The sequence below is a fragment of the Apteryx mantelli genome, chromosome 13 (genome assembly GCF_036417845.1).
Source record: "Apteryx mantelli isolate bAptMan1 chromosome 13, bAptMan1.hap1, whole genome shotgun sequence".
NCBI classification, from domain to species: domain Eukaryota; kingdom Metazoa; phylum Chordata; class Aves; order Apterygiformes; family Apterygidae; genus Apteryx; species Apteryx mantelli.
The window spans coordinates 3,465,479-3,491,981 of NC_089990.1; the positions used below are offsets into that span (position 1 = coordinate 3,465,479).

The 26,503-nt window shown below is 61.5% G+C and overlaps 4 protein-coding genes across 4 annotated transcripts; 3 read left to right on the top strand and 1 right to left on the bottom strand.

Moving 5' to 3' along the window:
- The first annotated feature begins 361 nt into the window (after positions 1-361).
- GLA (galactosidase alpha) lies at positions 362-7,715 on the top strand. The gene is made up of 7 exons (XM_067304410.1): positions 362-546; positions 1,918-2,092; positions 2,541-2,718; positions 4,273-4,364; positions 5,326-5,487; positions 6,051-6,248; positions 6,471-7,715. Exons 1-7 carry the CDS (start codon positions 362-364, stop codon positions 6,732-6,734), a joined length of 1,254 nt encoding a protein of 417 aa, XP_067160511.1. The 3' UTR covers positions 6,735-7,715.
- A 1,429-nt stretch (positions 7,716-9,144) lies between these two features.
- Positions 9,145-12,118, bottom strand: RPL36A (ribosomal protein L36a). The gene is made up of 5 exons (XM_067303898.1): positions 12,018-12,118; positions 11,653-11,758; positions 11,401-11,468; positions 9,527-9,649; positions 9,145-9,216 (listed from the first exon to the last, which is right to left on the bottom strand). Exons 1-5 carry the CDS (start codon positions 12,018-12,020, stop codon positions 9,196-9,198), a joined length of 321 nt encoding a protein of 106 aa, XP_067159999.1. The 5' UTR covers positions 12,021-12,118; the 3' UTR covers positions 9,145-9,195.
- Positions 12,119-15,359: 3,241 nt separating this feature from the next.
- BTK (Bruton tyrosine kinase) lies at positions 15,360-24,675 on the top strand. Its single transcript, XM_067303980.1, has 19 exons — positions 15,360-15,415; positions 15,924-16,097; positions 16,207-16,305; positions 16,437-16,505; positions 16,725-16,806; positions 17,262-17,390; positions 17,475-17,542; positions 18,056-18,237; positions 18,634-18,696; positions 18,924-18,978; positions 19,595-19,677; positions 19,769-19,896; positions 20,710-20,784; positions 21,180-21,351; positions 21,651-21,867; positions 22,537-22,601; positions 23,046-23,164; positions 23,299-23,456; positions 23,611-24,675. Exons 2-19 carry the CDS (start codon positions 15,957-15,959, stop codon positions 23,680-23,682), a joined length of 1,977 nt encoding a protein of 658 aa, XP_067160081.1. The 5' UTR covers positions 15,360-15,415; positions 15,924-15,956; the 3' UTR covers positions 23,683-24,675.
- Positions 24,676-24,836: 161 nt separating this feature from the next.
- TIMM8A (translocase of inner mitochondrial membrane 8A) lies at positions 24,837-26,120 on the top strand. Its single transcript, XM_067303923.1, has 2 exons — positions 24,837-24,993; positions 25,245-26,120. Exons 1-2 carry the CDS (start codon positions 24,871-24,873, stop codon positions 25,404-25,406), a joined length of 285 nt encoding a protein of 94 aa, XP_067160024.1. The 5' UTR covers positions 24,837-24,870; the 3' UTR covers positions 25,407-26,120.
- The last annotated feature ends 383 nt before the right edge of the window (positions 26,121-26,503 follow it).

Consider the following 26,503-nt stretch of genomic DNA (forward strand, 5'->3'; position numbering starts at 1 on the left):
CCCGCCACCCCAGTTTGGACTGGGAGCACTGGGAGATGCTCGACCCCGGTCTCCCACCGGCCCCGTTGGCACCGGGAGGCCCCGGCACCCCCCGCCGAAGCTCGGCAGCCCCCCGTTAATCGCCGAGGTGAACCAACGCCCGCGGCCTCGCCCCGACCGGGCCCGCGCGGGGCTCCCGGGGCAGCCGCAGCCTCCGCGCTCGGGGCGGCGCCGCCGGGGCCCCCCGGGCCGCCGCCCTCCGCGGGGAGAGGGGGAGGGGGCGGGCCTCGGCCCGTCCCGCTGCTCCGATTGGCCGCGGGCGGCGGGGGCCGCGCCGCGATTGGGCGGGCGGGCTGCCCGTCTGGCGGCGGTGCCGGCGGCCATGGCGGCCATGACGGCGGCGGGGCGGCGGGCTCTGCGGCGCTGGGCCCTGGCGCTGGCGGCGCTGGCGGCGGCGGCGGCGGCGCTGGACAACGGCGTGGCGCGGACGCCGCCGATGGGCTGGCTGCACTGGGAGAGGTTCCTCTGCGGCACCGACTGCGCCGCCGACCCCCGCCGCTGCGTCAGGTACCGCCCCGGGCACCGGCACCGGCGGGGGGGATGACACCGGGGGGGGGGTGACCCCGGGCACCGGTATCCGGGGGGGGGGGGGTGTGACACCGGGGGTGGGTTACCCCGGGCACCAGTACCCGGGGGGGGGGGTGACCCCGGGGGGGGGTGATCCCGGGCACCAGTACCCGGGGGGGGGGTGACCCCGGGGGGGGGTGATCCCGGGCACCGGTATCCGGGGGGGGTGATCCCGGGCACCGGTATCCGGGGGGGGTGACACCGGGGGGGGGGTGATCCCGGGCACCGGTATCCGGGGGGGGTGACACCAGGGGGGGTGACCCCGGGCACCGGTATCCGGGGGGGGTGACACCGGGGGGGGGGTGATCCCGGGCACCGGTATCCGGGGGGGGTGACACCAGGGGGGGGTGACCCCGGGCACCGGTATCCGGGGGGGGGTGACACCGGGGGGGGGGTGATCCCGGGCACCGGTATCCGGGGGGGGTGACACCAGGGGGGGTGACCCCGGGCACCGGTATCCGGGGGGGGGTGACACCGGGGGGGGGGTGATCCCGGGCACCGGTATCCGGGGGGGGTGACACCAGGGGGGGTGACCCCGGGCACCGGTATCCGGGGGGGGTGACACCGGGGGGGGGGGTGATCCCGGGCACCGGTATCCGGGGGGGGTGACACCAGGGGGGGTGACCCCGGGCACCGGTATCCGGGGGGGGTGACACCGGGGGGGGGGGGTGATCCCGGGCACCGGTATCCGGGGGGGGTGACACCAGGGGGGGTGACCCCGGGCACCGGTATCCGGGGGGGGGTGACACCGGGGGGGGGGGTGATCCCGGGCACCGGTATCCGGGGGGGGTGACACCAGGGGGGGTGACCCCGGGCACCGGTATCCGGGGGGGGTGACACCGGGGGGGGGGTGATCCCGGGCACCGGTATCCGGGGGGGGTGACACCAGGGGGGGTGACCCCGGGCACCGGTATCCGGGGGGGGTGACACCGGGGGGGGGGTGATCCCAGGCACCGGTATCCGGGGGGGGGGTGGCACCAGGGGGTGGCACCGGCGGGGGGGGGGTGACACCGGGGGGGGGGGGTACCCGGGGCACCGGCACCCGGGGGGGAGGGGTGGCACGGGGGGGGGTGACCTCGGGCACCGGTACCCGGGGAGGGGTGGCACGGGGGGGGGGGGGTTACCCCGGGCACTGGCACCGGGGGGGGGGTTACCCCGGGGACAAGCACGGTGCCCGGGGGCTGCCTCAGGGTCGGCGGCGCCCAGGTGGAGACCCCACAGCCCGGGATCGCGGGTGGGTGGTAGCGTCAGCGCTGGAAACCGGGCTGCCACGGTCTCCGCTTTGCTCCCTGGCTGCGTCGGTGCCCCCAGCGAGCAGCTGTTCATGGAGATGGCGGACGCGATGGCTTCCGAAGGCTGGAAGGACGCAGGCTACGAGTACGTCTGCATCGACGACTGCTGGATGGCCCCGGCACGGGACGAGCGCGGCAGGCTCCAGCCGGACCCAAAGCGCTTCCCCAGCGGGATCCGCAAGCTGGCGGACCACGTGAGTGCGGCCGCTGCGGCTCGGGGCGCTGCCAGAGGGAAACCTGCTTAGAAGAGCCTAAACGCCCCCTCTGCCAATGGCTTATGCCAAGCTTAGTCTGCAAATAAGATCAGGGAACTGGTTTGTAAACTTTGTTCCTAAGAATTTTCTAAACTCTTGCTAAAGGGGATTACCACCACCCTTGTGGAAGGGGAAGTTCGGTCCTTGTTTGTGCACTGCTTTGAACCGCAAATTGCCAGGGTGACAACAGCGGATGCGGATCTGACGAGCAGTCACGCTGGTCTCATCGTGGGGGCACAGGGGAAGGAGGTGTGGGAGCCTCCTACATAGCCGCTGAGTTAAGGCCCTGCTTCCCGAAGCGGGCTTTTTTTCTCTTGCTCTCTCAACTCTGCTTCTTCCTGCCTCGTGGCTCCTCAATCCTCCATTCTCTTTCTGTCTGCAAGCTCAGGTCCACTCCAAAGGGCTGAAGCTAGGAGTTTACAGTGACGTGGGGAACAAGACTTGTGCTGGCTTCCCCGGCAGTTACAATCACTATGAGCTGGACGCCCAGACCTTCGCCTCCTGGGGCGTGGACCTGCTCAAGTTTGACGGCTGCAACTTTGGCACGCTGGAGCTGCTGGCAGAAGGTTCGTACTGACTCGAGACCGCGCTGTGTCGAAAGCTGGGAACATTCTGCAGTCAGCAGGAACTCCAGCGAGGGGCAGGTTCCAGAAAGCTGCTTTTCCCTGACTATAGTCATTAAGATATTTGCTTACAAAAGCAGTTATAAGGTTATGTTCCCGAGCTCAAGGTAGCTCTCTCCAGGGTAGCAACTACTGCTAGCCCAAGTGGCTTCTATCTACCTATTCAGCTTTCCCCCTGCTGCCTCCCAGAGCTTCTACTTGCATGTACGGCTTGAAAAAGCAGCCTTCTTCCCCAGAGGCTGTATCAAGCTGAGCAAAGAAACACGACTGCATACTCTGGGGGGATCCGTGTGGACTGCTGCATCAGCTCTTAAAACAGCAAAGGCTTTGCCCTTCTGGAGTGCCTTTATTGGAGAGCTCAAAGCACTTCACACAATTAACCCTTAATCCCTTTAGTAAGGCAGTGTCATAACGGATCCACTTTAAGCCAAAACAGCTTGCATCAGCCATAAAAAGGGCAGTTATCAGGGCTCGTAAGAGACAGAAGTCAAGACAATTCTGGCATGAAAAACCTACTGGGATTTTCATTTTAAAGCATGCCAGTGCAAATGCCAATTCAGAATTTATTTACACGCAGGCTGGCAAATGAGAAGCTGAAAGCTCAGTAACTTGCTGTTCTGGGGGGATTCAGCTACAGACCCTCTGTAAGTACCAGTAAACCCCAATGCCACGTGAGCAGAGTTGTGGGAAGAATGACACAGCTCAGAAGATGGTCTTCTCTTTGCTGGGCTGGCACAGTCAGCACCACAGGGTCTGGCAGCAGGAAACCTGCACACACAGTCCTGCCTGTCTGGCAGAGGGAACCTGCCCAAGTGACAATCCCAGCAAAGCCAGTTGGTCCAGCATATGCTGGCTGCTGCGGCCAGGAGCACAGCTCAGACAGCACCTGAAGCGACAGTTAAGCTGAAAGCTCTTGGTAGAGCATATCTGTAAGCTAGATAAAGTCCAGTCGAATCAAAGCAGTTTGGGGAGAGATAACAAAGTCTTCATTCTCTCTGTGCTGATTAAAAGGGACTTAGCAGGGTTCTCTGGGGTCAAGGACAGGATAAAGCTATCGCTTTTGCATTCCTGCCCAGTCCATAGGACACAAACGTCTCATAAGGACATATGCCTGCAACATTAACCACCAAAGTTGTACCCGACAGCTTAAAAAATACCAGCTTGTATTTGAGGGTATCTAGAGGGAAAAAAAACCACCAGACAGCAGAACTGCAGCCTCAACCCGCAGCAGTATGTGCAGGGAGATCAGCAGTCTCAGAGCAACAACGCTGCCCGTGACCTGCAGCAAAGCCAGAAAGGAGCTTGCCTTTCCTTGATAGGCAGGAGACTGGCTGCAGATTATGAACTGCCCTGCCTTCCCTTTGGTTTTCCAGCCACTAGCATATGCTGAGCTTCGATTTTGCAAAAGTTGAACTCAAACCCAAACCTGTGACCTTGGATCAGGTCCCTTCTCTGCTCAGGCAGACTGCATAACCCCTGCCTGTCCTGTTACTCTAGGTTACAGAAACATGTCTCTGGCCCTGAACAAGACTGGAAGAAGCATTGTGTACTCCTGTGAATGGCCTCTCTATTTGAGGCCCGTGCAGCAGGTAAGCGGTGTTTCTCAGGGCTCTTCTGGGTGCTAGCTGTGTGCCAAGCGGGAAGAACAGTTCAAAGAAAAGCATTAAGATTGCAAAATAGCCTCTTGAGAATTTTTTTGCTGCTCCCCGGTCTGACAACAGAGGTGAGTGCAAGGTGGAGGTAAACCACACTTTTCCTCCGGAGACCTGAAGTAGCCTTGAGGCTGAGTCAGTGCTCTGCTGAAAGGGAATGATCTCCTCAGGGATTTAGGAGGATCCTACAGCATGACCACTGCTGAAGGCACAGCCCAGCTGGAGCACACTGAAGTGCGCAGCAGCTTCCATCTGCTTTCTGCCTCTGAGGAACTGAGCAACAAGACACACCAGCTAGCCGATAACTCAGTATTATTCCTCCAGGATGCTCAGTTGTACAGAGTGCTGCAGACTCCGAGGCTTTAGAACAGCATATTTAACACACAGAACCGTATATATACACGAGTCCTCTGTATTGTTTACCAACAAACGTCTGCCAGCTAGGGTCCATGACTGACATGTTGCTCTCCACCCATAGCTGGCTTCCCCATGCTGTCATGCAGGATGCAGCCACCTCCTCCCACAGAGACTTTAATGTATTAATCAGTGCAGGGTGTCCACCCAAGAAATGACAGTAATTAACTAGGATGTCACAGTTTCATCCCACTTGGCCCATTACACCTTCAAATAAATAGGGTCCAGGAGGATTTTCTGACAGAGGCAGGTGGCCACAGCTGTTCTCCCAAAGGAAGCGTTGTCTGGTGCATGACAAGACTCGAGTCATTCAGTGCAAAACATGTTTTAGGGAACCAGCATGCACTAGATCATCCAGCTAGCTGGTGGCAGAAGAGACCACCACAGTTCTCCCCAAAATATCCCTAATCTAGTCTAGCTTTGTATACAGTCTTGTTCTTGTACAGCCAAGCTCTCTGGCTGAGCACACTAATCGTTTTGGCAGCCCAATTACACAGAGATCAAGCAGTACTGCAACCACTGGAGGAACTTTCTCGATGTCTCTGATTCTTGGAGCAGCATCAAGAGCATCTTGGACTGGACAGCAATTCACCAGGACAGCATTGTGAAGATAGCTGGGCCAGGGGGCTGGAATGATCCTGACATGGCAAGTACAGCAACACCCATCTCTTGCAGCACCAGCAAAAAATCCTTTATCCAGCTGGCTGGGATGGGGAAAGAGACTCAGAGGAGAAACACTGAGGCCAAAGGCTCTGATGGGGTCCTGGGATCAAGAACTTTGTGAGAGGGACCCCTGGCAGGGAAGGTAAAGAGCACTGGAGCAGAACAGCATCCTCTAAACACACCGCACTGGAATACAGTTCCACAGTACTGAGAAAGCACTCTCTCAGTGTAAACGTAGCCTCTACAGGCAGCACCAATCCAAAACACACATGTGACACTGGGAGCAATTTTAGGAAGTGCTGATCTACCACCAGATAAGGATCCTTCTTTACTTCCACTGTGGGGTCATCCTAAATTGTCACCTTAGTCATCCATCTCACCTTTCCCAACCAGCTGGTCTCGCTGACAGAGCACAGCCTACCTAATCAGGCCCCAGAGTAATAGGGGTCCCACCCTCAGCATCCTGTCATCTCCCCGTACTCACCCTGGTGGCTCAGTTTCTCCTCGGCAGGCAGCATTACCAGGCGTTCTTCTGTGTCATTACAGCTAGTGATTGGAAACTTTGGGCTGAGCTGGAACCAGGCAGTGACTCAGATGGCAATGTGGGCTATCATGGCAGCTCCCCTCTTCATGTCCAATGACCTGCGGGACATCAGCCCCGAGGCCAAGTGGTTGCTCCAGAACAAAGAGGTGATTGCCATCAACCAGGACCCGCTGGGCAAGCAGGGATACCGCATCACCAAGGTACAGCAGGGCCTGGGGCTAGGGGTGCTCTCTGGGCCATGGGAGGCCACCTCCTCAGGGGGAGGACCCTGGGGACAAACGGGGTACGCAGAGGAGACCCCAGGGTTTGGGAACACAAGTCCAATGAGCCCATTTGTTCTTGAAGCCTGCTTAAGCGGACAGGCATAAAGACCATCAATTCCATCTCCCCTAATGCAGGCCCTGGGTTTTTCTTCTTGGCAGGACAACAACTTCGAGCTGTGGGAGAAGCCTCTCTCAGGCAGAGCCCATGCTGTGGCAGTGCTGAACCGGCAGGAAATTGGGGGCCCTCGTAACTTCACCTTCTCCCTCACCTTCCTCGGCAACGGGCTGGCCTGCAACCCAACGTGCTCCGTCCGGCAGGTCCTGCCAACCAGCAGAGACTGGGGATTTCACAACTGGGTCTCCTCCCTGAGCGTAGAGGTGAACCCAACAGGCACCGTACTGCTGAAAGTGGTGGCATTATAGGAGGTACAAAGACTGTCTTCCTGTAAGCCTCCATCTCTCTCTAGACTTCTTGTCACAGGAAGACTGGCTCCCACCTCCAAGTGGGAAGCCTTTGCTCTCCCCTCAGCACCATTCAAGTGCTTCTGTGTGCACCTTGAATCTTCTGCTTAATGCACCAAAGACCCATCACTCCATTATGAAGAGATAACAGAGAAACGGTTGCTGCTTCACTTTTTTACCCTTTCTCTAGCATCTCACCTAACTCCCCTTTCCTAAGGGGCTACAAGGGCCTCGGCAGGGCAGCAACTCCTCTGTTAACAGGCAGCGCCACTAGTAACTGAAGAGATGCAAAGTTTACATGCGGCATCCTACAGCTCTTCTTGATCATTTCAGGGACAATTAAGGAAACACACCCCTGCTGCCTTGTTCTTGCTTTGCCAAGATGGGCGATACAGTTACACTCACTCCAAGGGAGAAAAAACCCTCTCCTATCTCTCCTGAAGAAACCCAACCCCCTCCTCAGCATGTGGTCATCCCCTTCTACCTTCTGACGACTCAGGGACAGGCCTAGATCACTGCACTGAGCGACTGCCTTCTTGCCAGCTGTCTGCTTAGTATGAATGTGGCCAAAGTATCATGCCTTAAAACTGAGCTTCAAGCGTTCCTCCTTCTCCCAGGAGTCTTGCCCTCAGGAATGGCTGTCACTCCCTTTTGGGTAAGAACTCCCCTCCCTACCCTGCATGGGGCCAGGGAGGTCACCTTCCTTCGTGAACTGCCTTCCCGAAATATCTCTGTGCCTTCTAGGGCTGGCAGTAACCTTTAGGTTAAAGTTACACAGGTCCTTCTGATATAGGAAATGGCTACTTAATCATGTATGCAAACAGCACGTACCAAGGTGTTCTCCGACTGCTACACAATCCGGGTATCTTGATTTGTCCTCACTTTTGTGATTTAAAAACTTGAATTAAAATGCTCATAGAAAGGGCTGTTTTCTTAATCATGCTATAAGAGTACAGCCTGGTATTTGAAATTAAGTCTGGTTTTAGAAGCAAGACCACTTTATTTATAGCAAAGATGACAACTTCCACCACAGCTTAGTTACTTGGGCAATGCTTGGTAAAGCTGCAGTGCTGACACGACGCAGCTCGACAGAGCAAGCCCCAGGCAGAGCCCACCAGAGCCACTGCTGCAGACGGCTCAAGCTGCAGGAGCTTCAGAACACCAGTCACATTAGCCAGCAATACCGAAAAAGCAAAAACGCAAGTTCTGTTCCTGCTCTGCAACTTAGATCTCTCAATCTCTATGAAAACACGAGGAGGCATTTTCCATCCTGTAGCTCTATTCCCACTACAGAAAAGCTACTCCAAGTTCCTTGTGCTCTCGGCACCCAGTATCAGCAGGTTTCCTATTCGACAGCAGCACACTGCTTCCCAAGTTGATTATTCTATCAATGTCCAAAGTAGCCTGTCCTATGAAGTACTGTGTTTTGGGTTCTGCTCATCAGGCACCATTCATTTGATGAACCTGTGCTGTGTTTTTTGTTTGTTTAAGATAATTACGACTGTTGCTGGCACCTAACCTAACACAGGAGCCAGGCAGTTGAAACCTGTCACGCAGCCACCTTCCAGCAAGACAGCACACAGCTGAGGGACCAAGTGCCTGAAGCTCAGTCACTGAGCTACGATGCAGCCCACAGCCACTACTGGCAGGTCACGGCTGAGCTGCCCTAAGTCACCACTGCCTAATGATACAGATGAACTAAAACAGGTAGCTCACTTATTGCCCCTTAGGTCAGGACAACTGCTCCCTGTTTGTAAAGAGGCACCTGCAACCAAGTTCAGGGGCTGTTCAGGGGTGTTCAAATTACTCTGGTCCCTCCTGTGTTGAAACCATTTCCGAGCACCTGTAATCTTACCTGCCTCTCCCTCTCCCCTAATGCAAGCACTTGGGAGAGGAGGAAGGTCCACTCAGCCAGTTATGCACTAGAAAGGGATTTTAAGTTTTATTTTTCATTCACTTTGTCTACCAACAGTTCAAATCCACCATAGAGATTTAAAGTAATTCTGAAATAGAACTACTACAATAGAGATATAAACTGTTTTAAATTAAATAAAAGCTGTACAAGTTTAGAGGGGTCCTCTTTTGAGGACAGCCTTCTACCACTGAAATTCATAATTCAGGCTCTCACAGAGAAACTACTGGTACAAAAAGCTGTCAGACTGTCAGACCCTACCTTTATTGTACAACACCTCCTGGAAATGCAGTAAGGAGATCTTTTCCACTGGCTGAATTTCTCTAAAAACCCTCATAAGCAGTCAAGACCACAAACTATTCGTCTATTAAGTAGCTTTGTAAAAACATCTTCCTGTTGGGTTGATACGCTTCCAAGTCCCAGCCCCAACAAGAGGAGATGTACAAAACATGAGCAATGGAATGTTTCCAAATACTTTAATATGGTCCATAACAATGAGCAAGATGGAGCTTAGAACTGGATCACCTGGCCCTGTAAGAAGGAAGACAGAGTGAGTATGTTCACCACTGAATCTCACCCTCTCCCGAACCACGATCAGCTCAGAGCAGCAAGCCAGCTTTGCTCTGTCAACAATACTTTTCTACAGCCATTCCTCCAACAACAGGCAGACTGGCAGAGGCTACAGACGCCCCTCAGATCAACGTACAACATCTTGCACCCAGGAGTCTGGGAGTGCTCAAAAGTTGCCTACGCTGGTGGCAGCGCCTCTCTCCCAGCACAGCTGTGTTCCTCACCATCCAAATTTCCACTTTTATCAGCCGCTCTTGGCACACAAACATACCTTTCTCTTCTTGTCTCCTCCCAGCTCAAAGTGCTTACACCTCTTAATGGCCAGCATCCTCTTGGACCTGCAACTGGGCTCCACGCACTCCAGCCTCAGCACAATCTTCTTTGTGGTCTTAGCCTGGGAGGGGAAGAGCAGAGGCCTATCAACGAGAAGAACGCCCAAGAGCAGGCCAATTGCCTCTAGCAGGGAAAAGCCTGTTAGCTGTACGCTTGAAGATTCAGCGCTTTATCCTTGAAAATTAAAGGCCACCAACACAGTCAGGCTCACTCATTAAAAACAAGAAAGTACCTTAAAGATCAGCATGAGAAGTAAAATGGATCTTTATCATCTTCTCACAGCACTTTATCATAAAGAACACTAGTAAAAGCACTTACTGGAGCAGGGCTGGTCTCTTGCAGGCATCAATAATATTGGAGGAAAACCTGCTGCAGTGAGCGCGCCAAGGAACAGGCGTTTCTTTTGCAAAGCATGGGAGAACAGAACCTAGCAGCGGTTAGAAGTTCAGTAGAAAGCCAGCCAGAAAAAACACCCGTAAGCAGCACCGCTGATAAACTTTCATTCAGAGGGGCAGCGGCACAACGTGCTGAATACAGGCCTGCACCTACTGAAGAACTGCACAAAGCTCAAAAGGAAGTATCCAAAGCTGTGAGGCCGTCACAGCAGGACAGAGCCATAACCCGTTATAAGCCTCGGCTAATCATCCCTATAACGTTAACTGGGGAAAGAAAAAGAAATAGGGACAGCAACCTACAGGTAGAGAATGCAGGCAGCCAAGCTGTGAAAGCAGGACGGCGCCTCAGCGTATGCTGCTTGCAGGTGTGTTTTCTGCAAGGTGCTCCTGGTTCCCGGCATAAAGTCTACCGGGAAAACTGCTGCCCGGTTTTCTCTTTTTGCTGGAAGACTTCCTGAAAGCCTCCAGCAGCATACTGGAGCTTTGCAACACTTAGCTGAAGCAGGTTTATAAGCACAGCTTGTAGCAGGTTTTGTGTGGACAGGTTAATCCATTTGTCGGATCTCATTTCCCCACTGCGCATATCACAGGTTTTGCCCCCGCCCAGTCTTTGGTAGAGGGCAGATGGGGGGGGCACAGAGGCAGCACCATATGAGACAAAAAGAGAAAGTTTGCTGCAAAACTAACATTCCAGGTACACCACACGCTGAAGAGGAAGGACAACAGCTACCGGGTTTCCCTGATTAACGTGTAATGGATAGTACGGCCATGTTTCCGCTACTTCTCCAAGACTCTCAGGAAGCACCTAACGCAGCAGCCCTTATGAACCAGCCCAGTGATGCAGTTTCTTTGAAGACAGTGGACTGCAAACTAAGATAGATGTCGGTGTTCTGCAGCACCCACCAGAACTGCACTCTCTTGACTTATTCTGAACCCTTGTCAGTGCCTAACTGTGCAGAAAGCCACACAAACTTGATAAAAGCTTCAAGGATAAACTACTGACACTTCAAAACTATAAAGAAAACAAGTAACAGGCATTTTTCCCCCCCCCCTTCACCATGTTCTTCCCCTCTAACAAGCAACGAGGCTAATACTTCTTTCTTTCAAAGCAGCATTTCCATAAGTCCCATCTCCCCTAAAGCTCTAGGGCTCACTGCAGAACCTGCTCTGCAAATACAACCTACATCAATCCACCATAACCCACATGAGATAAAGAACAGGGAGAAGAGCAGCTTTAGATGGGAAACACGTCCTCACGTCACCCACGCTCGCGGGGGGCTGCGCAGCCAGCGCGGAGCTGCCGTAGCACGGCACAAGGACGCAGCACCGCACGGCCACGGGGGCCCCCTCTGCCCCTCTCCAGCAGGGTGCACGGATCGCCGAGAGCTTCGGTGCTGCTCCCGCAGGCCGCCCTCACCTTCTTGCGGAAGATGGGCTTCGTCTGGCCGCCATAGCCGCTCTGCTTCCTATCGTAGCGTCTTTTCCCTACGGAAGAAAACGGCTCTTCTCAGGCAGCAACCCAGAAACGGCGACGCGCTGCCGGTGCTCTCGGCAAACCCCTGCAGACCTCGCCCCGCAGCTGCACGACCCACCGCAACACCCCCCGCTCCTCTCGCAGCCGCACACGCGGCCCCAAGATCGCCCCCCCGGTGCCCCCCCCGGTGCCTACCCTGGGCGTAGAGCGAGTCCTTGCCCTTCTTGTACTGCGTCACCTTGTGCGGCTGGTGCTTGCCGCACTTCTTGCAGTAGGTCCGGCGGGTTTTCGGGACGTTCACCTGGAGGGGGGCGGAGGGGCCCGTCAGCGCGGCCGGCGGCCCCCGGCACCGGGGCGGCCCGCGGCCTGCTCTCCCCCCCGCCCCGGCCGGGCCTGCGCCACCGCCACCGCCCCGGCCCTGCGACCGGCCCCGCCGCCCAGCCACGGCCCAGCCGCCGCCGCAGCGGCCCCCCGCAGCGGGCAGGCCCGCGAACGGACGGAGCGCGCCGCCGCCGGGGCGGATGGCGGCGGATAAAGCCCAGCCCGCCGCCCGCACTTACCATCTTGCCGGCTGCGGCCCGAAGAGAAGGAGCGAGCCGGAAGCGGAAGCAGATGGGAGCGGGGGAACCATAGAGAGGAGGCGACCGTCTCCGCGGGCTGCGTGGCGCAGCGCCGCCCCCCGGCGGGAGGAGCGCGGAGCGGCGCTGGCGGCGCTGGCGGCCCCTGGCGGCGGGCGGGGGCGCAGCGCGGGGCCGGCACCGGGGGGTCGTGGGGGGCGGGGGGGGGCGCGGGGGGGGTGCAGGGGGCTGGGGCGCTTGGGGAGGGTATATGGGGGTGCAGGGGGCTGGGGGGCTTGGGGAGGGGGTAGGGGGAGTTATGGGGCTGCAGAAGTTTTGGGGGGGGTTGGGAGTGGGGGCTTACGGGGGGGCTGGGAGGGTTGGGGGAGGCAGGGGGGTCCTAGAGGGCTGGGCGGGGGGGTATGGAGGGTTATGGGGGGCGGGGGCCGGGGTAGGGGGGAAGGGGCTCGGGGGGGTGTTTGTAGGAGGGGGGTGGTGGGGCGTGCGGGGGTGCAGGGGTAGGGGGGTGCGCGGGGGTGGGGAAGGTGCGGGGGGAGCAGGGTGTGCAGGGGTGTGAGGGCGCGTAGGGGTACGTGTGGTGTGCGGGGACGGCTGTGCGGGTGTGCGGGAACAGCTGTGCGGGTGTGCAGAGGCGCAAGTTCCAGGGACATGTACGGGGATGTGGGTGTGCAAGGACGTGTGTGCGGGTGTGCAGAAACACGTGTGGGTGTGCAAGGATGTGTGTGCAGGTGTGCAGAAACACGTGTGGGTGTGCAGAGACATATGTGTGGGTGTGCAGGGATCCAGGTGTGCAGGGCAGTGTGTGGGTGTGCAGGGAGGTGTGCAGGTGTGTGGGGACATGTGCGGGTGTGCGGGGATGTGTGTGGGTGTGCAGGGATGTGTGTGGGTGTGCAGGGATGCAGGTGTGCAGGGACGGGTGCGGGTGTGTGTGGATGTGTGGGGGTGTACAGGGACATGTGGGTGTGCAGGGACATGTGTTCGGGTGTGCAGGGATGTGTGTGGGTGTGCAAGGACATGTGTGCAGCTGTGTAGTGGTGTGTGTGCAGGTGTGCAGGAACATGTGTGGGTGTGCAGGGACATGTGCGGGTGTGCAAGGATCCAGGTGTGCAGGGCAGTGTGTGGGTGTGCAGGGATATGTGCAGGTGTGTGGGGACATGTGCGGGTGTGCAGGGATGTGTGCGGGTGTGCAGGGATGTGTGTGGGTGTGCAGGGATGCAGGTGTGCAGGGAAGTGTGTGGGTGTGCAGGGATGTGTGTGCGGGTGTGCGGGGATGTGTGCGGGTGTGCAGGGATGCATGTGGGTGTGCAGGGATGCAGGTGTGCAGGGAAGTGTGTGGGTGTGCGGGGATGGGTGTGCGGGTGTGCAGGGATGTGTGTGCGGGTGTACAGGGATGTGTGCAGGTGTGCGGGGATGTGTGCGGGTGTGCAGGGAAGTGTGCAGGTGTGCAGGGAAGTGTGCAGGTGTGCAGGGATGCGTGTGGGTGTGCAGGGACGTGTGTGTGGGTGTGCAGGGACGCGGGCGCAGGGGCCGCACGGGGCAGGAGGCAGCAGCACAGCCGACCCCTGCCCACCGCCCCGGCAGTGCTGCCCGGCCCAATCCCGGCTCCCGATCCCGGCTCCCGAACCCGGCTCCCGCGGCCTGGCCGCGTCCGGCCCCATCCCGCCGGGCGGCGCGGGCCCCGGGGCGGCAGCACGACTGCTGGGGGCACTGTGGAGGTGGCCCCGGGCGTCTCCAGGAGGAAACGCGCTCGCTGCTTTGAGTCAGAAACCAAAAAAAAAAGGGGAACCGAAAGGGTGGGGTTGGCCGGCCCCGTCCTTCCTCCCCTCCGGCGGCCGGCGGGCGCGGGCGGCTGCAGCCGGGCTGCGTGGCGCCGGGCACGGCCGCCCCGAGCCGAGCCGAGCCGAGCCGAGCCGCGGGGCGCCCGGCACCGGTGAGCGCGGCGGTGGCGGTGGCGGTGGCGGCGGTGGCACGGGGCGGGGGGACCTCGGTGTGGCACCGCGTGGCGGCGGCGAGGCGAGGTGAGGCGGCGGGGCGCGAGGCGGCGAGGCCGCCCGGCCGGGACCGAGCATCCCCGGCAGCTGCACCGGGTGCAGATGCCGGGTACCGGCGGGGCGCCGGGGCGAGGAGGCGATGGGGCGGGGGGCCGCGGGGCGGCGGGCGGCGAAACCGGCCGGGGGCCTCCGCGTGGCGCGTGGTGCAGCCGCTCCGCTCCGCTCGCCTCGCCGGCAGCCAGCGCGGGCCCCGGGGCTGAGCCAGGGGTGAGCTGAGTTGGACGGCCTCAGCCTCAGCCTCGCACCGGGGCCCTGCCCGGGTCTGCGGTGCCCTGGGGGCTGCAGAGGGCTGGACGAGGGGCTGCCGTGGGGTGACGGGGATGGGGACATGGGGCTGCACCGGAGCAGGGGCTGGGGGTGGCGGGTGGGTGCCGAGGGTGACAGTGGCTTCCCCCACGGCTCGCTCGTGCCCAGGTCCCGCTGTGCGGAGGCTGCTGGACGCGGGTGCCGGGGGCTGCCCCCTCCCCGCTGGGCTGCGAGCACTGGCCGGAGCCCCGGGGCGGGAGGCGGGAGGGGGCCTGGCGGCAGCTGCCGGTTTATCCCCCCCCCCGCCATGCCAGAGCGTCCCCGCTCCGTCGCTGCCGCGCCGCGTCCCCCCTCGCCCCGAACGCGGGCGCTTCGGGGACTGCGAGCCCCGGCGTCCAGGGAGCGATCGCCCCGCGGGCAGACGGCACCCGGCGGCCGAGGTTTAGCCCCGGGGGCCGGGCAGGGTGGTAGAGCAGCCCCAGGGTCGCTCCGAGCTCCCCGGGGACCAGCAGGGAGCAGCAGCCCCCTTTTCCCCGGGTCCCCTGCCAGCCGGCGTCACCCCCCCCCGCGGTACCCCGAGGTGCCGGCGCGCGCCAGGGCCCGACGGCCGCGTCCCGGCACGCTTGGCCGAGGTGTGACAGCAGCAGGAAGTCACATTCGCCGGGGGGGGGAGGACGGGGACGCTTCCACCCACCCGCTTGCCGCTGCCGCTGTCACAGCAAGGCAGTGATGGCTGGCGGCGGAGGTGGGTCCCGCTGCGAGGCCCCCGTGGCCCCAGGGACAGGCAGGGACGGAGCGAGGGGACAAGCCGGGAGGAGGGGGGCGGAAGGGGACAAGCCAGGGAGGGCCAGGGGCTGAGCCGTGCTGGGGACGGGGAGGCTGTTTTGGGGACAGGGAGGCTGTTTTGGGGACGGGGAGGCTGTTTTGGGGACAGGGAGGGAGGCTGTGTCCTGCCGGGTCGGAAGAGCTCTGCAAGATGCTCACGGTCCTTCCCTCTCCGGCGGCACCGTCGCAGAGGACGCGGCGAGGACCTGCCCCACGTGCCCGACGCTGCTGGCCGTGGCCCAGCTGCTGCGGCTCGAGGTAAACGACCCGGCGCTCCCCGCGCCCCGGGCTTGGGAAGGGGGACGGATGCGGTGGCAAACACCGGGATCGGCCAGCGATCCCAGGGATTTTGCCCCGACGGTTGCTGCCCAGCGCAGAACCTGTCCGGGAGCAGGGGGACCTGGTGTCCATCCCAAGGCCGGGGATGGAGCCGGCACTGGGGATGGGGAACCCGGAGCAGAGCCCCCCGTGGGGGGCAGCAGCAGCGGGGAGCCCTCGGGGACACTGAGATGTGGGGCTACGGGGGACGCCAGGGTCCCTCGGGATCCCCCCGCCACCCTGCCCCTGGCCCAGGACTCCTGGGCCCCGGGCCAGCGGCCGCCCCAGCCAGCCGCCTTTGCTAGACTCTGCCAACTTATTTTTTGCCAACTTATTTGGGAAGGGGGGGGGTCCCCGCTGCCCCGTCCCCCTCCCTCCGGCGCCGGCAGCCCCGGGGAGCGAAGCCTGAGCCGGCGCCGTGTCGGTGTCGCCCCCGCTCCGCGCGCAGCCCGCCGGCGAGGGCGGCACGGAGCCGGGCGCCATGGCCAGCGTCCTGCTGGAGAGCATCTTCCTGAAGCGCTCGCAGCAGAAGAAGAAGACGTCGCCCCTCAACTTCAAGAAGCGCCTGTTCCTGCTGACGGAGAGCAAGCTCTCCTACTACGAGTACGACTTCGAGCGCGGGGTGAGTGCCGGCGGGAGGATGGGGGCGCACTCCGTCCTGTCCCGTCCCCCCCGCTCCGAGCAGCCGGCGTCCCTCCGGGCGATGGCCCGACCCGAGCGGTCTCTTGCAGCGCCGGGGCAGTAAGAAGGGCTCGGTGGACATCGAGAAGATCACCTGCGTGGAGACGGTGGTGCCCGAGAACAACCCTCCCCCCGAGCGGCAGGTCCCGGTGAGGCCGGCGTCCCCCGTCCCCGTCCCCCCCCCCCTCCGTTGCCCTCCCGGGGCAGGCGGGTGCCGCTCGCCGCGGGACGCCCACCGAGGCGCCGGGTGCCAGCGCCCACCTCCGCCTCCCTCTTCCAGAGGAAAGGGGAGGACTACAACAACATGGAGCAGATCTCCATCATCGAGCGCTTCCCCTACCCCTTCCAGGTGAGACGGGGCCGAGCCTCGCTCACGCCGCGGGGTCCCCGCCGGGCCGGCGCAGCTGCCTGCCGGCGCGGGCCCCCGGCGCGCCGAAACTCGGAGGGGGAAGTGGAAAGTCTCGGCGGAGGGGGCTTATTTATAACCTGCCCGTCACGGTCCCGCGAGCGCCGCGCGCGGCTCGGGGCGGGCGGCAGCGCGGGCGCTGAGGCGGGTGGTCGCCCGCAGGTGGTGTACGACGAGGGGCCCCTCTACGTCTTCTCCCCCACGGAGGAGCTCCGCAAACGCTGGATCCACCAGCTCAAGAGCGGTGAGGCCGCGGGGAAGCGGGGGCGGCCGCGCGGCGCGGCCGGCTTCCCGGGGTTGGAGGTGGGGGGCCCGGCGTCCCGCGGCCGCGTTGCCTCGTGCCCACGGATGGGCGAGCTCCCGTGGGAAACGCCTGCCGGCGCCCCCGCCCCGGGCGCGCTTCCCGTGCCTGCCGGGGGCAGATTAGCGCCTGGAGCCGGCCCCGGGGCAGCCTGCCGGAAGGAGCGCGGGACGATAAGGGGGAAGTCGGCGATTTCGCTAGCGCGGTGGCGGCGGCGGCGGGGGGGGCCGCTGGAGCCGGCACGAAGCCCCCGGGGACGAGGGTGCAGCAAGTGCCGGGCTTTTCCCGCCGGGATGCTTCTCCGTGGGGAGAAGGGGCACCTCCGACGGTCGCCTCCGGCTTGGGGAGAAGCCGCCGGGGGGGGGACGCTCGGCTCACGCTGCCCTCGCCCGCCGCAGTGATCCGCTACAACAGCGACCTGGTGCAGAAGTACCACCCCTGCTTCTGGATCGACGGCCAGTACCTGTGCTGCTCGCAGACGGCCAAGAACGCCATGGGCTGCAAGATCCTGGAGAGCAGGAACGGCAGTAAGCCACCGCGCCCCCCCCCCTCCCCGCGCGCCCCCGCTCCGGGGATTTAGCTTCGCTTTCACCCCTTTTCCCCTTCTGAAGGTTTAAAAGTCGGGCGGTCGCATCGCAAAACGAAGAAGCCTCTTCCCCCCACTCCCGAGGAGGACCAGGTAGGGGCCAGCGGCGGGACGCGGACTCGCTCCCAGGCGCTGGACGAAAGGGCTGCCCGGGAAAAGCCAACGCATCCGGTGACCGTCCGGGCTTTGCTCCGGGCTTTACAGCCCCGGGGCTCTGCTCAAGGCAGCGCCCCGAGGGAGAAGGAGCTTGAACCAGGGGATAGAGCCAGAAGACCTGGTGGAAAAGCTGGTATCTCGTGCCCCTGAGGTTCACAGCCCGGGAGGACTTCCCCGGGGGGAGCTGGCGAGAGAGAGATAGGCCCCGATACGGGGGGGAGTCACGAGTTGGGCCGAAGGGGCTGGAGACGACGCTTATCTTTTGCGACGGCCCGTCTCCAAGGAGGAAACGTGGCGATAGAAAGCACGGGGTGGTGGGGACTGATAGCCGGGCGGAAACGCACGTGGGAGCGGAGAGGACCGCAAGGGCCGACGCGGCCGGGGAGGGGAGGGTCTCGCTCGGGGAGCGGCGCGTCACCGTGTCCCACGCTCTCCCACGCTCCGGCGAAGATGGTGATGAAGCCCCTGCCCCCCGAGCCGGCCCCCGGCGCGGCGGGCGAGATGAAGAAGGTGGTGGCCCTGTACGACTACTCGCCCATGAACGCGCAGGACCTGCAGCTGCAGAAGGGCGAGGAGTACTTCATCCTGGAGGAAAGCCACCTGCCCTGGTGGAAAGCCCGCGACAAGAACGGGTGAGAGGCCCCACGACTGTGTCCCGTCCTGGGGCCGGAGCACCCGTGGGAGAAGGCACCTGCCCCAACGCGGGACAGCCTCGGGCGCCCCCGTCCTGCGCCCGGGGGTCCGTCCTGGTCTCAGGTCTCCGGCTGGCCAGCCCTTCGCTCCACGGCCGAGACAGGCCGTTCGCACGTGTGCGGGGCTCCTTCGTTACGGAGCAGGGGAGCGGGGTGAGGGAGGCTGAAGCAGGTTGGGGTATTGCCAAGGACACCAGCCCTCCCCGAACAGGGACCCCAAAGGTTCGGGCCAAGTTTGTTTTTTTTGGCCCATTTCCACTCAGCTTTCCGGGGCAGGCACCTGCTTTTCCGCTGGCCTCCTCCATCCGTGCATGACCAACCCCTTCTCCCCCGCAGGAGGGAAGGCTACATCCCCAGCAACTACGTCACCGAAACCAGCAATTCCCTGGAGATCTTTGAGTGAGTAGGAGAAAGCACGGGGACGTGGGGAGTTGCACTTGGGTGGAGACTTTTCCCATTGGGTTTTGCTAAGCTCTGCCTGGCTCTGCATCCCGGCCCGCGAGAGCCGCCGCCGAGACCCCGCACGCCCTCCTGTCCCCTGCGGCGGCTGGGCCAGGGTCGGGTCGGGCTGGGGACGACAGCGGCGGCAGCGGGGGCCTCTCCTGACCGCCGTGTCCCCTCTCCAGGTGGTACTCCAAGAACATCACCCGGAGCCAAGCAGAGCAACTGCTGAAGCAGGAGGTAAGCGCTGGCGCCGGGTCCTTCGTAGCCCTTCCCGGGCTGCCGTCCCCTTGCGCCCAGCGCGGCATCCAGCCCCGCCAACGCCGGGCACATCTCTGTGCCGGGGCTGCCAGCCAAACCGCCAGCACCCGGAGCTCCTCCGACGGCCACCACTGGAGATGAGAGGGAGGGAGGAGGCCCAGACAGCGGCCTGATCTCTGGGGAGATAAATCAGTGTCTCTGCACTGAAATCACGTGTTTCCAAGTGCAGCGGGTGTCGGGGCGCAGGGGGTTTAGGGGCGGTACGAGGCTGCTTCCTCCGCAGCGGACGGGGAGGGCAGGACAGGCCAGATCCTGAGCAGAAGTGACTCAGGTAGCTGAGAGCCCCGTGGTCCCGGCGGTGAGTCTAGCTATCCCGAAGAGCCTGCGGGGGAGAGAGCAAACCCTGCAGCCTGTGTCACCCCGACGGCTCCGGGAACCGGCTCTGCCCCGCTGCCACCTCCTCCCGGGAGGGATCTCAGGAGGCAGGGACAGAAGTAGGACTCCTTTGCCTTAACATGTCCTCTGCAGCCACGCTGCGATCTTCACTCACTTCAAGCCTTGCCTGTTACAGTCCCCTCTCCCCTTTCTGTTTTAGGGGAAGGAAGGGGGCTTCATCGTCCGAGACTCGACCAGCAAGACCGGCAAATACACCGTCTCCGTCTACGCCAAGTCCTCCGTGTAAGCAGATCCGAGAGGGCCCCTCGGGGCACGTCTCGCCCTCTGCCCCGCGTCCTGCCGACGCCGCTGACCCCGCGGCCTGTCTCTGCAGGGACCCCCAGGGCATGATCCGCCACTACGTCGTATGCTGCACCCCCCAGAACCAGTACTACCTGGCCGAAAAGCACCTCTTCAACACCATCCCGGAGCTCATCACGTACCACCAGCACAACTCCGCCGGTGAGCGCTCGGGAGCACCCGGCTCCGGCCTGCGCCCGGTGCTCTTCATAAGCAGCATCTCCCCCGCGGGCCGGGAGCCCTCTCTGCCGCGTCGCGCCGGGCCCCGGAGCAAGCGCCCTCTCCCCCCCCCGCCGCACCACCGCAGGCCGGCGCAGCCCAGAGGCAGCTTCAGCAAACCGCAGGGAAGTGGTGCACCGCACTGCAGCGCTGAGCGAAACGCCGCCTAAAGGGACCTCTGCTCTGCACGGCTTCGGGGACCTCGTGTTCCCCCGAGCGCCCCTTCCCCCGGCTTCCTGCAGGGCAGCGTCCGTCCAGCACCCCGCTGCGCCCACCCCACCAAGAGCTTCTAACAGCTGTTTGCTCTCCCGGGTGCAGACCTCGCCGGGGGCTGCAGTAAAGGGCTCTAAGCCCGGCTGGAGGCGGGTGGAAGCAATATCGCTTTCTTTTACTGATGCCATTTCCGTCAACCCTGTTCTGGACGAAAGCAAAACACGAAGCGATCCGACTTGCCCAGCGGACAGCCTGCATTCGCAGCGATAAAATGACGAATGACCTCTCCAACAGGGAACAGGCAGAGCTGGAAGCAGCCCAGGGAAAGCTGGAACGAGAATGCTCCTTTGCAAGGAGAATCTGGGACAGGCTGAGCCAGAGAGGGGACAGGAGCCCTGGGGGACAGAGGGAGAGAGCAAGATTTTTACTGACACACCAGTATCCTCCCCTGGTGCTGAAGGCAGGAGGCTCCTGTTCCCTGCCGGCACCGTGTGGGTAACCACGGTGTAGAGGCACCCAGCAATGTACTTCTTTGTGTTTCAGGCCTCATATCCAGACTGAAATACCCCGTGTCTCAACACCAGAAGAGCGCTCCTTCCACAGCTGGCCTCGGCTACGGTAAGCTGGCCTCGGCCACCTCCCTGTCTCATGGTAGCAGCTTCCGAGGAGCCCTCAGCACAGCCTCTGCCTGCAGTTACTTGCTGGGGCCAGATCCTGGCTTCTCCCCCTGCGGCAGGGCTCACCGCGTTCCCGGCAATCACTTCCCAACCCTCACGAGCCTTCTGGTGACAGCACTGACCATGGGACACTGCAAGCTACTTTTGCTCCCCACCCCTTAGAAGAACAGCTGTTAGATTTCATGGATTTTGGGGGCGGTGGTGATGATCTTCTGGGCAGCACATGCTCGTGAGCCATGGAAGTGAGGTCTTCCGGAACTGACTAGATCGGACAGCTGGGAGCACGCTGCACGGAGGGCTCCTGCACCCGCATCACACTTGCACTCTCTGTCCTAGGGTCGTGGGAGATTGACCCGAAGGATCTGACTTTCCTGAAGGAACTGGGGACAGGGCAGTTTGGAGTGGTGAAGTACGGGAAATGGAGAGGCCAGTACAACGTCGCTATCAAGATGATCCGGGAGGGCTCCATGTCAGAGGATGAGTTTATCGACGAAGCCAAAGTCATGATGTAAGTGGTGACCAGCCCCCAGGTCTGTGCTGGAGAGACACCTCGTTGGAAGGACTGCACTCTCGGATCGTTTGGAGGGGCAGTCGGGGGCAGCCGCAGGCAGCCTCACACACTGCAAAGTGCATTCCTACTGCAGCAGCCTGCTCCCTTAGTGCTGAGCTGCCCGGCAAGTTTCTCCATTGGCTGCTGGGCTGGGAGCACCTTCCCTTGCCAAATCCTCCTGCTCCTTAATCAGAGATGCTTCTCCTGCTGCTTGGCCTTCTAGATGCTCAGATTTCCCCTTCTTGCTCCCGACACAGGAACCTGTCTCATGAGAAGCTGGTACAGCTCTACGGGGTCTGCACCAAGCAGCGTCCCATCTTCATCATCACCGAGTACATGGCCAACGGCTGCCTCCTGAACTTCCTGAGGGAGTCTCGGCAGCGGTTCCAGCCCGCCGAGCTGCTGGAGATGTGCAAGGATGTCTGTGAAGCTATGGAGTACCTGGAATCCAAGCAGTTCTTGCATCGAGACCTGGTAGGGATGTGGCTGAAGGACACATCTCCAGCTCAGGGACAACCACAGCACATGCTAGACAGGGTTCAGCTCATCTACCAGCACGAGGAGAGGCAACTCTGCAGCCTTCTCCTCAGAGCATGCCTCTGACCACCTCAGCACGGACAGGATGCCCACCACGGCATCTCTGAAGCCTGTGCTCCGCGGCGGGCTGGCAGAGATTGCAGAAAGGGCAGCACTGCGCGGTTTTCTAGGATGCACTCTCAGCGAGTGCAGGGCTTCGGGCCAGGCAGCACAAGCAGGCATCGTCGGCGCAGACATAGATAGGGAGCGCTCCATCTCCACGAAAAGCTGAGCCTGCAGCGCGCGCAGGCAGACCTCCGGCTGGCACTGCCAGCTTGCGGTCCTGCCATGTGACGTACCCAACCTCCTCCTGGCGCTGCTTTGTTCGGGCAAAACCCTGATGGGGCAATTGCCACGGGTTAACAGGATGCCTGGAGGCTTCTTCTGCCATCAGTGCAGGGAACTTTGTAGCTTGCCCCAGGCCGGGTTAACTGTCTGGAACAGCCTGCGGGATAAAGCCGGACAAAGCACTGAATCACTGGAGGCGAGACAGTTTCCGATGCCACAGGGGGAGGAGGGAGAAGCAGCAGCAGGTAGGGATGACTGCTTCCATCTCTCCTTCCACAGGCTGCTCGCAACTGTTTGGTGAACGACCAAGGAATTGTGAAAGTCTCAGACTTCGGCCTTTCCAGGTCTGGTTGATGTGTCTGTGTCACTTTTCCTTTCTCAGTCCCCCGTCTCCTCCTTTGGTCTCTTCTGTACTTCAGTCTTCTCCCCCACCACCCACCAGCTCTGTTTTTTCTGTGCCTTCTCCTGTCTTTTCTCTTCCATCTGCCTCAACCTTCTGCCTGTCCACTTCCCACCCTCCCTTTCTTACTTCCCTCATCTCTCTTTCCCCTTTCCCCTCCTCTTCGCTTCTTTCTTCCCCCATCTCTGGTCTCCTGACTGCAACTTTCTTCCCACGCGCCCTTTTTGCCTCTTGCTATGCTCCTTTGTCTCTCTAGCCCTTTCCCCATCTTGCCTAACATATACTCGCTTGCAAAGGGATGTTTTGCCTGTTGAACCACATCTGGAGTGCATGCAGGGTGAAACGTGAAATCCAGGACAGGCTCCCCTGATCCATTTATGTGCTGCAGGTATGTTCTGGATGACGAGTATACAAGCTCCATGGGGTCAAAGTTTCCGGTTCGGTGGTCGCCCCCTGAAGTCCTTCTATACAGCAAGTTCAGCAGCAAGTCTGACATCTGGGCTTTTGGTGAGAGCACAGCATTAGTGATTTGGGGGTCTGGGTGAGAGGGTGGCCCAACAACAGCGAAGCTCCTCTGCAAACCAGCTCCAGACACAGATATTCCTGTGCTGTGAATTGTCCCCGGCTGTTTCCCTTAACAGGCGTTCTGATGTGGGAGGTTTATTCCCTGGGAAAGATGCCTTATGAGAGGTTTAACAACAGCGAGACGACAGAGCACGTCATCCAAGGCCTGCGCCTCTACCGACCGCAGCAGGCCTCAGAGCGGGTCTATGCCATCATGTACAGCTGCTGGCATGAGGTAAGTCACTTGGTGGCCGCCTCCGTCCGCCCTGGGATCACTGAAGTGGCTCCCCAGCTCACCCCGGGGTGGGAGAGGGTCTGGCAGTGGGGAGAAGATGGGGGCAGACGGGACCCCAGCAGCTCCGGCATCGCTCTCCCTTCCCGCGTTGCAGAAAGCCGAGGAGCGCCCCACCTTCACTGCGCTGCTGGCCAGCATCCTGGACATCACGGACGAGGAGCCGTGACCACCCGAGCTGGGCCGTCACTGCCCGCTCGCCCTGCCTGGCACCGGTGGCTGGTACTACTGGGCCGGCAACACCTTCCCACCCTGGACACAAGACAGCAACCCACTGCTACAGTCCCCGGGACAGCCCCGGTCACCAGGACAGAGCCTCGTCACCCATCACCAGGACAGCCCCGGTCACCGGGATGGCTCCAATCACCGGGACAGAGCCTCGTCACCTGTCACTGGGACAGCCCTGGTCACTGGGACAGAACCTTGTCACCCATCATCAGGATGGCCCTGGCCACCAGGAGTCTTGTCACCTGCAACCAGGACAGTCCCGGTCACTGGACAGAGCCTCACCACCCATCACCGGGACAGCCCTGGTCACCAGGACAGAACCTTGTCACCTGTCACTGGGACGGCCCTGGTCCCTGGACAGAGCCTTGTCACCTGCCACCAGGACGGCCCCAGTCATCGGGACAGAGCATCACCCATCACCAGGACAGAACCTTGTCACCCATCACCAGGACAGCCCTGGTCACCAGGACAGAGCCTCGTCACCTGCCACTGGGACAGCCCCGGTCACCGGGACAGAGTCTTGTCATTGGGATGGCTGCAGTCACCGGACAGAGCCTTGTCACCCATCACTGGGACAGTCCCGGGCACCCGTCACCTGTCACTAGGACAGTCCCAGTCACCAGGACAGAGTCTCATCACTGGGATGGCCCTGGTCACCAGGACAGAGCCTCGTCACCCGTCACCGGGATGGCCCCGGTCACCAGGACAGAGTCTCATCACCGGGATGGCCCCAGTCATCAGGACAGAGCCTCGTCACCCGCCACTGGGACAGCCCCGGCCCCCAGCCCGGGGGGTGCCGAGGGGCCCTCACTGCCGCCACGCCCGCGGGCAGCCCCTGGCGGGCAGGAGGCCCCGGTCGCGGGCAGGAGGCCCCGGCCGCGGGCAGCCCCGCCGGCCGCAGCGCGTGTCCCGGCACAATAAACGGCCGCCCGAGCCCGCGCCTCCTCCTCGCTGCCCGCCGCCCCCCTCCCCCCCATCAGCCCCGCCGGGAGGGGGCGGGGCGGGCGGGCATGCGCAGTGCGGGCGGGCGGGCGGCGCATGCGCGGGGGCGGGCTGGCGCCTGCGCGGGGCGGGCGCGGCGCATGCGCGGTCGGGGGCCGGCGCGGCACGTGAAGGTCGCGGCGGCGGCATGGAGGCGCCGGGCGCCGCCGGGCTGGGCGTCGCCGACCCGCAGCTGCAGCGCTTCATCGAGGTGGAGACGCAGAAGCAGCGGTTCCAGCAGCTGGTGCACCAGATGACGGAGCTCTGCTGGGTACGGGCGCCGGGGGAGGCGGCGGGGGGGGGAGGCGGCCGCCGCGACCGGGCAGGCCTCGGGCGCTCGGCGGGGCCGCGGCGGGGGCGGACGGGCCCCAGGGTGACCCTTGCCCGGGGGGGGGGGTTAAACCGGGACAAAATGGAGCCGCCAAGGGATCAGCCCGGGGAGGAGGGAGGGAAGCCCCGGGAGCCCCCCCCGGGGCAGGGGGCCGGTGATCCCGGGACCGACGGTGGCCCCGCTCGGTGCAGGAGAAGTGCATGGACAAGCCCGGGCCGAAGCTGGACAGCCGGGCGGAGACGTGCTTCGTGAACTGCGTGGAGCGCTTCATCGACACCAGCCAGTTCATCCTGAACCGGCTGGAGCAGACGCAGAAGTCCAAGTCGGCCTTCTCGGAGAGCCTGTCCGACTGAGCGGGCGCCTGGGCCGTGGGGCCGCGCTGGAGCCCCCTGGGGCTCCCGCCCGTCGCTCCGCCGCCTCGCCGAGCTGGGAGCAGCTCCGGCTATCAGGATTTAATCAGAGGCCAGTTTGGTGAAAGTTGCTGCCGGATGAGAGCCCCCCTCAGAGACGCGCCCTCGCTCCTCTGCGCGGTGTCGCGCTGTTCCCGTCCCCACCCGCCAGGAACGATCTTCACCCCGCGACCGCGGGGCCACGGCTACTCGCGTTATGCACAAAGGATTTGGTGGTGGGAAAGTATCCGTAGGGCTGGAGATGCTCGCCTCAGGGGGATGCTTCCAACACTAATGTGAATCTTAAATGTGGGTGAAGCAAACCTGCAACCGCTGCCTTAAACGGTGCTGCACGTGCGTTCATCGCTCGCAACTAACCCTCCTCGGGCGATGCTAACGAGCCTTGCAGTCCCCAGCAGACTGTGCAGTGTGACTTGAGGAAGAGCAGCAGGACTGCACCAGCACAGATCCCCGTAGCGAGGAGAGCTTGTTGGGCCTGGCAGACATCCCACGCAGTATGATTATTGGAAAATCTTTTCAGGTTTCCATAGGGTAAAGTCATTCCTGTGGCCAAGTGACAAATTTCCAAACTGCAGTGCAACTCTGTTAATACTGATTTGCTCCATTAACAGCTTTCTCCTGGTCAATGTAATAAATATTAATTGGGTCAATTTTTAACATGAGATTCTCCTTTGTTCAGGTAGGTGACCCCTGGGAATTGAAAATCTGACCTTCACTTCTTGTCACTCTCCCTCCTTCCCAGTGATCCTGTTTATTGCAAAATTAGTAGGAGGGGAAGTAATTATGTTCTGGCTAAAAGGTCTGCTGTGAATTCTGATTTCTTGCTCACTGAATTTGGTCTTATGAACAAAACCTCACCTTTGAGAGAGAGTCTGTGGCCTTTACCTTTCTTCCCCAGTGAGTTAACAGTACATGCTTTCCTGTAAAGGAATAGTTTGTTCAGAAAGACTCTAAATGCAGGAAAAAGGTAACCAGCTACTTGATAGCCACCTATACCTTTACCTGTGGAGATCTCTGGAGAGAGGGCAATGTCCCTGCCT

Excerpts from the sequence above, each read along its gene's own strand:
- GLA (XM_067304410.1), top strand. The coding sequence starts at position 362 with ATGGCGGCCATGACGGCGGCGGGGCGGCGGGCTCTGCGGCGCTGGGCC. Across the intron at positions 2,093-2,540 it reads TCCGCAAGCTGGCGGACCAC|GTCCACTCCAAAGGGCTGAA; the intron begins GTGAGTGCGGCC and ends CTGCAAGCTCAG. Across the intron at positions 6,249-6,470 it reads AGGGATACCGCATCACCAAG|GACAACAACTTCGAGCTGTG; the intron begins GTACAGCAGGGC and ends TCTTCTTGGCAG.
- RPL36A (XM_067303898.1), bottom strand. Across the intron at positions 11,469-11,652 it reads GGACTCGCTCTACGCCCAGG|GGAAAAGACGCTACGATAGG; the intron begins GTAGGCACCGGG and ends TTTCTTCCGTAG. Across the intron at positions 9,650-11,400 it reads AGCCCATCTTCCGCAAGAAG|GCTAAGACCACAAAGAAGAT; the intron begins GTGAGGGCGGCC and ends TTCCCCTCCCAG.
- BTK (XM_067303980.1), top strand. The coding sequence starts at position 15,957 with ATGGCCAGCGTCCTGCTGGAGAGCATCTTCCTGAAGCGCTCGCAGCAG. Across the intron at positions 19,897-20,709 it reads CCACCAGCACAACTCCGCCG|GCCTCATATCCAGACTGAAA; the intron begins GTGAGCGCTCGG and ends TTTGTGTTTCAG. Across the intron at positions 21,352-21,650 it reads GACGAAGCCAAAGTCATGAT|GAACCTGTCTCATGAGAAGC; the intron begins GTAAGTGGTGAC and ends CTCCCGACACAG.
- TIMM8A (XM_067303923.1), top strand. The coding sequence starts at position 24,871 with ATGGAGGCGCCGGGCGCCGCCGGGCTGGGCGTCGCCGACCCGCAGCTG. Across the intron at positions 24,994-25,244 it reads AGATGACGGAGCTCTGCTGG|GAGAAGTGCATGGACAAGCC; the intron begins GTACGGGCGCCG and ends CGCTCGGTGCAG.